General features: G+C 42.7%; 1 protein-coding gene across 7 annotated transcripts in view; it reads left to right on the top strand.

The window, feature by feature from the left end:
* The window catches only part of CERT1 (ceramide transporter 1), a 148,237-nt gene that overhangs the window by 101,245 nt on the left and 31,605 nt on the right, over nucleotides 1–15,387 (top strand). For all 7 annotated transcript variants that reach the window (XR_011258058.1, XR_011258053.1, XR_011258057.1 and 4 more), the window contains one exon: nucleotides 11,613–11,699. Coding sequence is in view for 2 of the 7 variants with exons in the window: in XM_069595335.2 (XP_069451436.2) it covers nucleotides 11,613–11,699 (87 nt within the window). In the remaining 5 variants the exon portion in view is untranslated. The remainder of the gene's footprint in view (nucleotides 1–11,612; nucleotides 11,700–15,387) is intronic.

Here is a 15,387-nt window from a genome sequence, read left to right as displayed (position 1 = left end):
GGGAGGGGTAAAGGATTGGTGGGCTTTGGATTATTTCTGGAGCCACACTTCAGTGCTGTAAAGGCTAGATTTGTATAATAAGTTTTTTGGTTTGGCTTTTTTTTTCCCCCCCCTTTCTCAAAGAATTGGGTGGCCATCTCAGTGACACCAAAGGACTGATATACCCATTCGCTTATGTTGGAATCTTTCTTTCCTTCATTTAGCTTATGGCGGGGGGCGGGTTGGGGGCAGAGCCTCTTCCCAGCTAGCCCTCTCGAATTCTGTCAGGCTTCAAGTACTATGGTCAGTTTAGTCAAACCATTGACCTCCCACCTCCCAACTCAGTAATCCATTTGTAAACAATTTTGAGGATTCTCCCTGGGTTTAAGAAATTCTAACTATGGCCCTTGTTTGGCCTTTGATCTGAAGAGGCTTGCCTACAAGCCTCATGTGTTCCCGCCTCATGTGTTCCCGTTCCTAAAAGTAACCATTTGATAGTGTTTTGTGAGTAAAAAGGCAATTCAGATGGAAGATTATTAATAGAGGGGAACAGTAGTTAAAGTTTTAGGTAGCTTTTATATCATTAGTCTTTTTTTTAGCCTTCTACAGCAAATCTTTCAATGAGACTTGAAATTTTGAAATCTTTGGGGGCTTATGTATACCAATTAAAATAGGTACGATAGTTAAGATGAGAACTCTGTAAAATTTTAACAATTTAGTAGACTTTCTAACTCAAAGGGTCTAAGAAGCTAGCCTGATGAATATTTTTTCCTGCTAATATAATTTTAGAAAAGAAAAACTGCTGTTGCAAAACATCAGTTTGGAAGTGCTAAAAGAACCTATTGCGACCATTTCAGGGCCGAAATCCTCTCGTTGCATTTAAGAACTTGCAAGCGTACATAAACCCAGTTGGTATTCCCACTGGTGATTGTCCATCCAAAGGGTTTGGCTGTAAGGCACAATTTCTAACTATTTTGTAGCCTAATTCAGATGTGGGATATGAGATATGATCTGAACAACATTCTGAGGACGGTGTGGCAGATCAGATGTGTGCTTGTTCTGAGTCTGGCCCCAAGGAGCTCACCTTGCAGGGCGTGGTTCTCCCTGTGGCAGTCTGCAGCTACCATAGGTGATCAACCTCGCTTGTGCTTCCCCCTCAGTTCCCCCCATGAGTAGTGTTTACTGATTGTAGTGGAGCTCCTTTAGTCTCAGAGCTGAGTAATTCATTCTCTTGTTTCACTAACAAAAGCTTTGTTCAGACCATATATCAACCTTTTTTTTTTTTTTAATTTACGCCAAATTTAACAAATATCTAGCCATCTGTGTTTCCCTGGGCCCCTTGTCCAGAATCCCTACGTCCTGCCTAAGAAGTGCATAAGTGGCCCTTGAGACTCCAAATCTTAAGTAAAATAGCATGAATAAAATTTTCAGGATTGTCCTTCCAACTGTGAGGTTTGGATACTAGGAGAGCTCACCAGAACACCTGAGGAGTCCTGGTAAGCTGGTGGGGCTCTGTGGGCCCATGCTTGGCACTGAGCATGGGTTCTGTGTGGACTCCCAAGTGTCATTTAGTGGGCATCTCTGACATCCTGCCAGCTAAACCATGCATGTCGATAAAAATTAATCAGTCTATCTGAGAAAGAAATGGAAAATTGTATTCAAGCAAATTGAGGAGAACTGTTCTGCCCATTAGAAGTCAAAGCACAGTAGTGTAAATTTTTTGAGATGGGAGCAGGACATCAAATGATGTAATATCGACAGTTTGCATAACCCAGTTCTACAGAAACAAAGTGATGCCATGTGATGCCTTTCTTGAGTGTCAAGAAAGAAGTTTATCTTTTTAGAAGTTGTCTTGTTGATACTAGGAAAGTATCGCGCTTTAGGATTGAAAAGTGAAACTTGCTCAGTCGTGTCCTACTCTTTGCGACCCTCTGGGCTATACAGTCCATGGGATTCTCCAGGCCAGAATACCGGAGTGAGTAGCCATTCCCTTCTTCCCAACCCAGGGATCAAACCCAGGTCTCCTGCATTGCAGGCGGATTCTCTATCAGCTGAGCCATCAAGGAATCCCTTAGGCAGGTAGCTTTCTTGATGGGGCAGAGTTGGTCATGATGCATAGTGCAGATACACAACAAATAATGGAGGGGAAAGGGGGAGGCAAAGGGCAGAGAAAAGTTTTTTTCTACATTAAAATCTTTATCTTGTCATAAAATATGAATTTTATGTCAAATCCCTGTAGTTTCAAGTTATGTAATCCTTAAAGTAGTTCTTGTTCTTACACATTTTTCTCCTTTTCAAGTTTTGAACCATTGGATTTTAGATACTAATTCAAACTTTGACTTTGTTCTGTTCTTATCAAACATTCACAGTGTTCTAGTTATTGAACAAAGATTTAGCTGTTTCTGTCATCTGTAGCCTCAGAAATTATAATCTTAAATCCATTCCTTAAGATTTAACTAATGCAAGACACTGCTAGGCATAAAAGAGAACAAGCAAACACTTTAAAATCATGAATGAAATTTTAAAAGCCCATTATCGTCATCATTTATCTTGGTTTTATAAACACTGAAAGTGAAAGTCATTCAGTTGTGTCTGACTCTTTGCAACCCCATAGACTGTATCAGTCAGTTCAGTTCAGTCGCTCAGTCATGTCCAACTCTTTGCGACCCCATGAATCACAGCACGCCAGGCCTCCCTGTCCATCACCAACTCCCAGATTTCACTCAGACTCACATCCATTGAGTCAGTGATGCCATCCAGCCATCTCATCCTCGGTCGTCCCCTTCTCCTCCTGCCCACAATCTCTCCCAGCATCAGAGTCTTTTCCAATGAGTCAATTCTTCGCATGAGGTGGCCAAAGTACTGGAGTTTCAGCTTTAGCATCATTCCTTCCAAAGAAATCCCAGGGCTGATCTCCTTCAGAATGGACTGGTTGGATCTCCTTGCAGTCCAAGGGACTCTCAAGAGTCTTCTCCAACACCACAGTTCAAAAGCATCAGTTCTTCGGTGCTCAGCCTTCTTTGCAGTCCAACTCTCACATCCATACATGACCACTGGAAAAACCATAGCCTTGACCAGATGGACCTTTGTTGGCAAAGTAATGTCTCTGCTTTTCAATATGCTATCTAGGTTGGTCATAACTTTCCTTCCAAGGAGTAAGCGTCTTTTAATTTCATGGCTGCAGTCACCATCTGCAGTGATTTTGGAGCCCCCAAAAATGAAGTCTGACACTGTTTCCCCATCTATTTCCCATGAAGTGATAGGACCAGATGCCATGATCTTTGTTTTCTGAATGTTGAGCTTTAAGCCAACTTTGTCACTCTCCTCTTTCACTTTCATCAAGAGGCTTTTTAGTTCCTCTTCTCTTTCTGGCATAAGGGTGGTGTCATCTGCATATGTGAGGTTATTGATATTTCTCCTGGCAATCTTAATTCCAGCTTGTGTTTCTTCCAGTCCAGCATTTCTCATGATGTACTCTGCACAGAAGTTAAATAAGCAGGGTGACAATATTTTACTCCTTTTATTGAGTACTCTTATATATTTGACGTACTCCGTTTCCTATTTGGAACCAGTCTGTTGTTCCATGTCCAGTTCTAACTGTTGCTTCCTGACCTGCATACAGATTTATCAAGAGGCAGGTCAGGTGGTCTGGTATTCCCATCTCTTTCAGAATTTTCCACAGTTTATTGTGATCCACAAAGTCAAAGGCTTTGGCATAATCAATAAAGCAGAAATAGATGTTTTCCTGGAACTCTCTTGCTTTTTCCACGATCCAGCAGATGTTGGCAATTTGATCTCTGGTTCCTCTGCCTTTTCTAAAACCAGCTTGAACATCAGGGAGTTCACGGTTCACGTATTGCTGAAGCCTGGCTTGGAGAATTTTGAGCATTACTTTACTAGCGTGTGAAATGAGTGCAGTTGTGTGGTAGTTTGAGCATTCTTTTGAATTGCCTTTCTTTGGAATTGGAATGAAAACTGACCTTTTCCAGTCATGTGGCCACTGCTGAGTTTTCCAAACTTGCTGGCATATTGAGTGTAGCACTTTCACAGCATCATCTTTCAGGTCCATGGGATTTTCCAGGGCAGAATACTGGAGTGGGTAGCCTTTCCCTTCTCCAGGGGATCTTCCCATTCCAGGGATCAAACCTGGGTCTCCTGCATTACAGGTGGATTCTTTACCAGGTGAGCCATCAGGGAAACCATGCTGGGCATGGGTGATATTTTAAGAATAAGACAAACAAGGATCCTGCCCAGGGACCTTGTTGTTGTTGTTGTTTAGTCAGTAAGTCATGTCTGACTCTTTGCAACCTGGTGGACTATAGCCTGCCAGTTTCCTCTGTCTGTGGGATTTCCCAAGCAAGAGTACTGGAAAGAAAGTGAAGTTGCTCAGTCTTGTCCGACTCTTTGTGATCCCATGGAATGTACCTACCAGGCTCCTCTGTCCATGGGATTTTTCAGGCAATAGTACTGGAGTGGATTGCCATTTCCTTCTCCAGGGGATCTTTCCGACCCAGGGATTGAACCCGGCTCTCCCGCATTGTAGACGGACGCTTAACTGTGTGACCCACAGTGAAGCAACTGAAGAGTGCTGGAGTAGGTTGCTATTTCCTTCTCCAGGGGATCTTCCCGACCCAGGGGTTGAACCTGTGTCGCCTGAATTGGCAGGTGGGTTCTTTACCACCAAGCTGCCGGGGAATCCAACTAAGTACATATATAATGGGAACACAGAGTAGTTAATGGGTGATTAGAATAATGTTTGTTATGGAAGACTTTAACACTGGGAGGATATTAAGTCAGGGATGGCTTCCAGGTTTAGTAACATCTGAGCTAAAACTTTAATGACTGAACTTAGTATTTGTTAACCAAGTGGATAGCCTGGAAAGTGTTTGCTTCTAGGCACTGAAAAGAAAACATTTGAAGACCCAGAAGGAAAAGAGAGCATTTTGCCGCAGGGTAACAAAGCAGTTATATGTGGAGGGTGGGGCCTGTCCAAAGTAGGGAGTGGCAAGACTGGCTGGAAAAATCTGCCTCGGGCAATGGGTTTGAGGTACAGAAACTTTCCAGATTTACAGTTTAGAAAGTCATTCCTACTTCCTGCAGTGAGGAGAGTGGACTGAAGATGACAGTTGTGACTAAGGGCTTGGAGACTCTTGTTGGTATTAGAGGTAAGAATTGAAGATAGCTTAAATTCGGATAGAACAGTAGGAATGTACATGGACAAATCAGATATTTGGAAGGTAGTATGTGGTGACTAAATGAGGGAAAAAAGGAATTCAAGAACAGGCCCAGGTTTCTGCCTTAGACAGATTGATGTGGAGAGGGAGGAAGAACAGGTTTTAGACCTGGTGCATGTAAGTTGGAACAGTCACATGAGGAGTCTATCTTATGTATTATTAGATGTAAAGATCTACACTTTAGGAGTGAGATGACAGGCTGTGAACTTAGGAATCTGCAGATGATGACTGAAGTCAAAGAAATAGTAAGAATGCTGTGGGGAGAGCAAAGGTGGAACCCCAAGGAGCACTCACATTTACGGAGTAGGCAGAGGAGGAACCTGCTCGGGAACCCGAAGAAGTGCTTACTTTTCCCAGTGCATAGCTGGGTGCTTGGTTGTGTCCAACTCTTTGCAACCCCATGGCCTATAGCCCACCAGGCTTCTCTGTCCATGGAATTTTCTAGGCAAAGAAAACAAGAGTGGGTTGCCATTCCAGGGGATCTTCCCGACCCAAGGATGAACCCACGTCTTCTGCATTGGCTGGTGCATTCCCAGAGGGCAAAGCCCAAGTTCATGCCAAGTTGCTTCAGTCATGTCTGATCCTTTGTGACCCTACAGACTGTGGAACCCACCAGGCTCTTCTGTCCATGGACCATAGCCCACCAGACTTCTCTGTCCATGGGATTCTCCAGGTATGAATATTGGAGTGGGTTGCTGTGCCCTCCTCCTGAGGATCTGCCCAGCCCAGGGACTGAACCCTGTTCTCTCATGTCTCCTGCATTGGCAGGCAAATTCTTTACCAGGAGAGCCACCCGGGAAGCCCAAGAGGACTGGGAAATTACAAATCCCAGAGGGAAGCTATAACAAACCTAGACAGCGTGTTAAAAAGCAGAGACATTACTTTGTCAACAAAGGTCCATCTAGTCAAAGCTATGGTTTTTCTACTAGTCATATATGGATGTGAGAGTTGGACTATAAAGAAAGCTGAGTGCTGGAGAATTGATGCTTTTGAATTGTGGTGTTGGAGAAGACTTCTGAGAGTCCCTTGGACTGCAAGGAGATCCAACCAGTCCATCCTAAAGGAAATCGGTCCTGACTATTCATTGGAAGGACTGATGCTGAAGCTAAAGCGCCAATACTTTGGCCACCTGATGTGAAGAACTGACTCATTAGAAACGACCCTGATGCTGGGAAAGATTGAAGGTGGGAAGAGAAGGGGATGATAGAGAATAAAATGGTTGGATGGCATCACCGATTCGATGGACATGAGTTTGCACGAGCTCCGGGAGTTGGTGATGGACAGGGAAGCCTCGTGTGCTGCAGTCCCACGGGGTCAAAGTCGGACACAGCTGTACAACTGAACTGACTGAACTGAGGAGAATGATGGCCCCAATGAAGATCATTAACATAAGAAACTCTGCTAATAGGGCAAGTAAGATAAAGCAGAAATGGTCTGGACCTAACAGAAGCAGAAGATATTAAGAGGAGGTGGCAAGAATACACAGAAGAACTGTACAAAAAAGATCTTCATGACCCAGATAATCATGATGGTGTGATCACTAATCTAGAACCAGACATCCTTGAAGTCAAGTGGGCCTTGGAAAGCATCGCTACGAACAAAGCTAGAGGAGGTGATGGAATTCCAGTGGAGCTGTTTCAAATCCTGAAAGATGATGCTGTGAAAGTGCTGCACTCAATATGCCAGAAAATTTGGAAAACTCAGCAGTGGCCACACGACTGGAAAAGATCAGTTTTCATTCCAATTCCAAAGAAAGGAAATTCAAAAGAATGCTCAAACTACCGCACAATTGCACTCATCTCACATGCTAGTAAAGTAATGCTCAAAATTCTCCAAGCCAGGCTTCAGCAATACATGAACCATGAACTCCTTGATGTTCAAGCTGGTTTTAGAAAAGGCAGAGGAACCAGAGATCAAATTGCCAACATCCGCTGGATCATGGAAAAAGCAAGAGAGTTCCAGGAAAACATCTATTTCTGCTTTATTGATTATGCCAAAGCCTTTGACTCTGTGGATCACAACAAACTGTGGAAAATTCTGAGATGGGAATACCCGACTACCTGACCTGCCTCTTGAGAAATCTGTGTGCAGGTCAGGAAGCAGCAATCAGAACTGGACATGGAACAACAGACTGGTTCCAAATAGGAAAAGGAGTATGTCAAGGCTGTATATTGTCACCCTGCTTATTTAACTTATATGCAGAGTACATCATGAAAAACGCTGGGTTGGAAGAAACACAAGCTGGAATCAAGATTGCCGGGAGAAATATCAATAACCTCAGATATGCAGATGACACCACCCTTATGCCAGAAAGTGAAGAGGAACTAAAAAGCCTCTTGATGAAAGTGAAAGTGGAGAGTGAAAAAGTTGGCCTAAAGCTCAGCATTCAGAAAACAAAGATCATGGCATCTGGTCCCATCGCTTCATGGGAAATAGATGGGGAAACAGTGGAAACAGTGTCAGACTTCATTTTTGGGGGCTCCAAAATCACTGTAGATGGTGACTGCAGCCATGAAATTAAAAGACGCTTACTCCTTGAAAGGAAAGTTATGACCAACCTAGATAGCATATTCAAAAGCAGAGATATTACTTTGCCAACAAAGGTCCATCTGGTCAAGGCTATGGTTTTTCCAGTGGTCATGTATGGATGTGAGAGTTGGACTGTGAAGAAAGCTGAGTGCTGAAGAATTGATGCTTTTGAACTGTGGTGTTGGAGAAGACTCTTGAGAGTCCCTTGGACTGCAAGGAGATCCAACCAGTCCATTCTGAAGGAGATCGGCCCTGAGGTTTCTTTGGAAGGACCGATGCTGAAGCTGAAACTCCAATAATTTGGCCACCTCATGCGAAGAGTTGACTCATTGGAAAAGACCCTGATGCTGGGAGGGACTGGGGACAGGAGAAGAAGGAGATGACAGAGGATGAGATGGCTGGATGATATCACCGACTTGATGGACATGAGTTTGGGTAACCTCTGAGAATTGGTGATGGACTGGGAGGCCTGGCGTGCTGCGATTTCTGCGGTCGCAGAGTCGGACATGACTGAGCAAGTGAACTGAACTGAACTGATAGCTCAGTTGGTAAAGAATCCACCTGCAATGCAGGAGACCCAGGTTCAATTCCTGGCTCGGGAAGATCCGCTGGAGAAGGGATAGGCTACTTACTCCAGTGGGCTTCCCTTGCGGCTCAGCTGGTAAAGAATCTGCCTGCAGTGTGGGAGACCTGGGTTTGATCCCTGGAGAAGGAAAAGCTACCTACGCCAGTAATCCGGCCTGGAGAATTCCATGGACTGTACAGTCCATGGGGTCGCAGAGAGTTGGACATGACTAAGCAACTTTCACTGTACGTGGATGCTGTAACATGATCACAACATCTATCACCTTATATTTTTAGTTTTTTTTTTTGTAGTGAGAACTTAAGTATTTTAATAAAGGAAAATTTATTCCCGTTCTTTTTCAGATATTTAACACTGTAGTTCCCCATTGGTAGACTCCTGAGACTCTGACTCGAATAGATTGAATGAACATTACAGCTTCTTAAAGTATAGATATGGTTATGATCAGTAGAATTTAAAAATCATCAGAAAATGTTTGAGTTCAGAATAGATTTTGGGTATTTTATGGTTTTGTAACATCAACAGAGACCAAAGTGATTCTGTTGACATTTGAGTGTCTGAAATGTTTTGGCTTTATGAAGGGAGTCCTGCAGGACTCTTTTCCATGAGACAGCTGGTCATTCGATGGTTATGTTATGGAGGAATAAATCTTCCTCTACCTGTCTTTGTTTTTTCTGGCTCATCTAAAAAATTAAATTGACAAATCAAATTGGCACCGGACAGACTAACAGGAGAAAATCAAGGTTCAATGACACGTCTGTGTGAGAGAAATCCAGGGAAACTCCCCACAGTGGCCGAAACTCTCACCTTGAACACCATCTTCAGCTAAAGACAGAAGATGGGGGCATGGTGGTTTGGGACTTAAAAGACGGGTAAGGCAATTCACACGAAGATGGGAAAGCAGATGTTTGGTAAACCAGTGTAGATCCTGCCGAGTTTCCCTCATCACATCTAGCCCACATTCCGTGCAGATCTCTCTAGTGATTGCTGTGTTCTCGGCACAGACACTCTCTCTGAAACTTTTTTTAGATCATGAGAGGGGAAAATCAAAGTTTCTTCCGGAATCTTTCAGGCCTTTGTTTGTTTTTAGCTAGCTCAGAATAATCCACGTGCCAAACAGATACTTTGGTCATTCACTGAGATGTGCACTTTCCTGTGTGTTGTCGTTAGACTGAAAAGCTCAGGGGGTTTTGGAGTGCCTTTCCCGGGATCCTCTAGAATGCTGCAGTGAATCAGGGCTTCTGCTGTGCCTGTGCCAGATAACAGAAGCGCTGGAGCGCAGTTCCGCCCGCCCTTCTTGTGGGGCCCCAGGCTGTGGCAGGGTAGGGATGAGTTACTACAGACTGTTTAACGGAGCTCTGGTGACTTGGAATTTTCAGTCTTAATTGGGAAGGTTCCAGACAGACCCACAATAGTTAATCTTATTTTGTATATTTAAAAATTTAGGAAACTTAAACCCAAGCCTGCTTTTTCAGCCTTCAGTTTAACCATAATATGAAGCTGCTGGGGAGAGGAATAGTTCCTCCCTCTACCGTCCTTGAGTTCTTGTGGCTGGACTAATAATAAAATTGACATGAGACAGATTAGAGAAAAACAAATTCTAATTCATCTGCATGGCAGAGACTCGCAGAAATGGTACCTAAAAAGAGGCCAAAGCAGTCAGCTTTTATGCTCATTCAACGAAGAAACAATAAAATTTTGAGGAAGTGATAGGATGATGGGGCCTCGGACGGAGGCTCAGTAGTGAAGAATCCACCAGGGCTTGATCCCTGGGTCGGAAAGGTCCCTGGAGGAGGAAATGGCAACCCACTCCAGTATCCTGGCCTGGAAAATTCCATGGACAGAGGAGCCTGGCGGGCTATAGTCCATGGGATCGGAAGTCACACGACTTAGCAGCTAAACAGCAACAACAAAGCAACCTCTGGATGCAGGGAATGCACATTTCACATGAGATTTGTTTCCTGTTTTCAGGGAGACTGGAGTGTCAGAGTGTTCCTCTTGCATTGGCCATTTCTTATGTAACTTTAATTCAAAATACTCAATATGCTGTTAAGAACCATGGGGTAGCCTACTCTGGACCCCAATAGTGCCATCATTCCGCTTATAGTCTACTTGTTGTTCAGTCCACTTAAATGTGTTTTATCACTGCAAGATGTGTACATACCTTGCTTGTTTCCATTTTGCTGTTATTCTTTGTATTTTTATCTTGTGATGCAGCTGAGGTTCTACTTGCATTAGAACTACTTGGAGGACTTATTAACATGCATATTCCTGGCTCTACCCAAGACCGACTAAAAAGTAATTTCTGTGAATTGGGGCCTGGGACTTTTCATCTTAATAACTTCCCCATGCAGTTCCTCAAGTGATTGAGAGCCACTGCTCTACCGTTCTAAGCAGGCTTTCAAGCATCAGTTCAGCTTTTCTTTCTCTATGATGTAATTGTCTTTGCTTAGGAAGATCCCTGTCAGAAACCCTGTCGGTACTTTTCACTGGCTATAGATCTTCTGCAACTTTGTCCTTAAAGCCTTCCTGCAATTTTATATGGTTTCTGACAAGTGCTCAAGTCACAGGTGCTCAGCTCTGCCACTGTAGCATGAACGCAGACATGGGCAGTCCATAAGTGAATGAGCTAAATCTCTAATTCCACACAATTCCCATGCCATGATTTGGGGTTTGGGGGCACACTGCTCCACTTGTGGGGTCTTAGTTTCCCAACCAGAGATTGAACTTGGACCCTCATCAGGCACAGTGCAGAGTCCTAACCACTGGACAACCAGGGAATTCTTTGAAATGTTACTCTCTTGTTTCTCAACCACTTAAAAATGAAATGCTGACCTTAAAGGCCGTTCTGAAAGTAGACAGTGGACTAGAATTGGCCATGTAGTTCACCAGCCCCCTGTTAAACTGTATCTGCCCTAACACAGTCTTGGTGAATATATAGTAAGTATTTGAGTACCAAGTGAGTGAATTAATTGTAACACTAGTGATTTTGTATAGAGCATATTGGCCATAGTTCATTTACCCGCTGCTCACTGTACTTGCCCTAACACAGTCTTGGTGAATATATAGTAAGTATTTGAGTACCAAGTGAGTGAATTAATTGTAACACTAGTGGTTTTGGATAGAACATGTGTTGTTCATCTTTGTGTATTATGTTACTGTACTAACTGATTCCAAAATGTTTAACAGCTCACTTTTAAATTTTTTCCGAGAGTTAATGCCACGACTATCACTGTTTTCTATTTCTTGAATCAACTGCTTTTTTTCCCCTCTGTGTGTCTAAATAGGAAGGCCCAAACAGTTTGATTAACGAAGAGGAGTTCTTTGATGCTGTTGAAGCTGCTCTTGACAGACAAGATAAAATAGAAGAACAGGTATGTAAATTTTTAAAAGTTTAAAAAATCCTTGGTGTATATTTCATATAAATAGAATTTGAAATCATGATCCTAATAACCTAAGAAATGAACTGTGTCTACATTGAGTCACAAATATAGAAGAACCTTCATAAGTCACTTTCTTTATTGATCAATTTTCAAGCAATAGAAAGAAGACTAATAATTGTTTAAATGAAACATGCATAAATAACATGAAATTGAATGGAGATAGTCTGCCTATTCTCTTTGACGTATTCAATTTTCAGTTCAGTCCAGCCATTTCGTTGTGTCAGACTCTTTGCGACCCCATGGACTGCAGCACACCAGGCTTCCCTGTCCATCACCATCTCTCGAAGCTTACTCAAACTCATGTCCATCGAGTCAGTGATGCCATCCAACAATCTCATCCTCTGTCATCCCCGTCTCCTCTGCCTTCAATCTTTCCCAGCATCAGGGTCTTTCCCAGTGAGTCAGTTCTTCACATCATGTGGCCAAAGTATTGGAGTTTCAGTTTCAGCAGCAGTCCTTCCAATGAATGAATATTCAGGACTGATTTTCTTTAGGATGGACTGGTTGGGTCTCCTTGCAGTCCAAGGGACTCCCAAGAGTCTTCTCTAGCACCACAGTTCTAAAGCATCAATTCTTTGGCACTCAGCATTCTTTATAGTCCAACTCACACATCCATATGTGACTACTGGAAAAACCATAACTTTAAACTAGACGGACCTTTGTTGGCAAAGTAATATCTCTGCTTTGTAATATCCTGTCTAAAGGAGCAAGCTTCTTTAAGTTTCATGGCTGCAGTCACTATCTGCAGTGATTTTGGAGCTCCAAAAATAAAGTCTATCACTCTTTCGTTGTTTCCCCATGTATTTGCCATGAAATGATGGGACTGGATGCCATGATCTTAGTTTTCTGAATGTTGAATTTTAAGCCAGCTATTTCACTCTCCTCTTTCACTTTCATCAAGAGGCTCTTTAGTTCTTCTTCAGTTTCTGCCATAAGGGTGGTGTCATCTGCACATGTGAGATTATTGATATTTCTCTCAGCAATTTTATTATCATTATCCAATTTTATTATCATTCTGTTAATACAAAGCATATATTTGCTCTGAGTAAAACAGTCTCTTTGAATTTCTCTTCATCACCAAATACTATATGAATTTGAAAGGAAGAGGACCAAGAATTTATTTTTCTTCTACGTTAGTACCATTTAGTTTTTATTATTAACTCATTTATTGCTTTCACTACTTTCACCATGATTACTTCCTCACTTTTAACTTTGTTTAGTGTTTTATCATCATTAAATTCACAGCAGTTATACCAAGCCCCTTCTGGGAAATTGAAGGGAAGTATTTCTTAAACCCTTCAACTCAGTTTCAAGATTAATTTGGGTCTTCACCTTTAGAGGCTTCCCTGTGACTCAGATGGTAAAGAATCTGCCTGTAATGCAGGAGACCCAGGTTCAATCCCTGGGTTGGGAAGATCCCCTGGAGAAGGGAATGGCTACCCATTCCAGTATTCTTGTCTGGAGAATTCCATGGATGGAGGAGCCTGGTGAGCTACAGTACATGGGGTCCCTAAGAGTCAGACACGATTGAGCAGCTAGCACTTTCACTTTTTTCACTTTTTCACTTTACCTTAATTCTGCAACAGTGCAGTTACCATGTATTACCGCTAGATGGTACCATATATTACCACTAAGTTCCTAACATGGTACAGGAGGCTGTGATGAAAACCATCCCCAAGAAAAAGAAATGCAAAAAGGAAAAATGGTTGTCTGAGGAGGCCTTACAAATGGCTGAGAAAAGAAGAGACACAAAAGGCAAAGGAGAAAAGGAAAGATATATCCATCTGAATGCAGAGTTCCAAAGAATAGCAAGGAGAGATAAGAAAGCCTTCCTAAGTGACCAGTGCAAAGAAATAGAGGAAAACAATAGAATGGGAACAACTAGAGATCTCTTCAAGAAAGTTAGAGATAACCGAGGGAACATTTCATGCAAAGATGGGCACAATAAAGGACAGAAATGGTATGGACCTAACAGAAGCAGAAGGTATTAAGAAGAGGTGGCAAAAATACACAGAACTATACAAAAAAGATCTCTATGACCCAGATAACCATGATGGTGTGATCACTCACCTAAAACCAGACATCCTGGAATGCTAAGTCAAGTGGGTCTTAGGAAGCATCACTACAAACAAAGCTAGTGGAAGTGATGGAATTCCAGTTGAGCTATTTCAGATCCTAAAAGATGATGCTGTGAAAGTGCTACACTCAGTGTGCCAGCAAATTTGGAAAACTCAGCAGTGGCCACAGGACTGGAAAAAGTCAGTTTTCATTCCAGTCCCAAAGAAAGGCAATGCCAAAGAATGCTCAAACTACCACGCAATTGCACTCATCTCACACGCTAGCAAAGTAATGCTCAAAATTCTCCAAGCCAGGCTTCAAGAGTGTGTGACTGAGAACTTCCAGATGTTCAAGCTGGATTTAGAAAAGGCAGAGGAACAGGAGATCAAATTGCCAACATCTGTTTGATGATAGAAAAAGCAAGAGAGTTCCAGAAAAACATCTGCTTCATTGACTACGCTAAAACCTTTGACTGTGTGGATCACAACAAACTGGAAAATTCTTCAAGGGATGGGTTTACCAGACCACCTTACCTACCTCCTAAAAAATCTGTATGCAGGTCAAGAAGCAACACTTAGGACTAGACATGGAACAACGGACTGAATCCAAATCAGGAAAGGAGTACGTCAAGGCTGTATATTGTCACCCTGCTTATTTAACTTATATGCAGAGTACATCATGAGAAACACTGGGCTGGAAGAGGCACAAGCTGGAATCAAGATTGCCGGGAGAAATATCAATAACCTCAGATAGGCAGATGACACCACCCTTGTGACAGAAAGGAAAGAGGATCTAAAGAGCCTCTTGATGAAAGTGAAAGAGGAGAGTGAAAAAGTTGGCTTAAAACTTAACATTCAGAAAACGAAGATCATGATATCTGGTCATATCATTTCATGGCAAATAGATGGGGAACCAATGGAAACAGTGACAGACTTTCTTTTCTTGGACTCCAAAATCACTGCAGATGGTGGCTGCAGCCATGAAATTAAAGATGCTTACTCCTTGGAAGAAAAGTTATGACCAACCTAGACAGCATATTAAAAAGCAGAGACATTGCTTTGCCAGCAAAGGTCCGTCTAATCAAAGCTATGGTTTATCCAGAAGTCATGTATGGATGTGAGAGTTGAACCATAAAGAAAGCTGAGTGCTGAAGAACTGATGCTTTTGAGCTGTGGTGTTGGAGAAGACTCTTGAGAGTCCCTTGGACTGCAAGGAGATCCAACCAGTCCATCCTAAAGGAAATCAGTCCTGAATGTTCTTTGGAAGGACTGCTGCTGAAGCTAAAACTCCAGTACTTTGGCTACCTGAAGGCAGGAAGAGAAGGGGATGACAGAGGATGGGATGGTTGGATGGCATCACTGACTCAATGGACATGAATTTGAGCCAGCTCTGGCAGTTGGTGATGGACTGGGAGGCCTGGTGTGCTGCAGTCCATGGGGTCGCAAAGAGTCAGATATGAGTGAGTGACTGAACTGAACTGAACTGAACTTAACCACTAGATGGTACTTATGCTTGAATTTTAGTTATTCTTCTCAAGACTATAAGCATCTTATAAATGTCA

The sequence above is a fragment of the Ovis canadensis genome, chromosome 7 (assembly GCF_042477335.2).
Source record: "Ovis canadensis isolate MfBH-ARS-UI-01 breed Bighorn chromosome 7, ARS-UI_OviCan_v2, whole genome shotgun sequence".
NCBI classification, from domain to species: Eukaryota; Metazoa; Chordata; class Mammalia; order Artiodactyla; family Bovidae; genus Ovis; species Ovis canadensis.
Note: the sequence above shows the minus strand (reverse complement) of the source record. Positions and strands in the feature narration are given on the sequence as shown.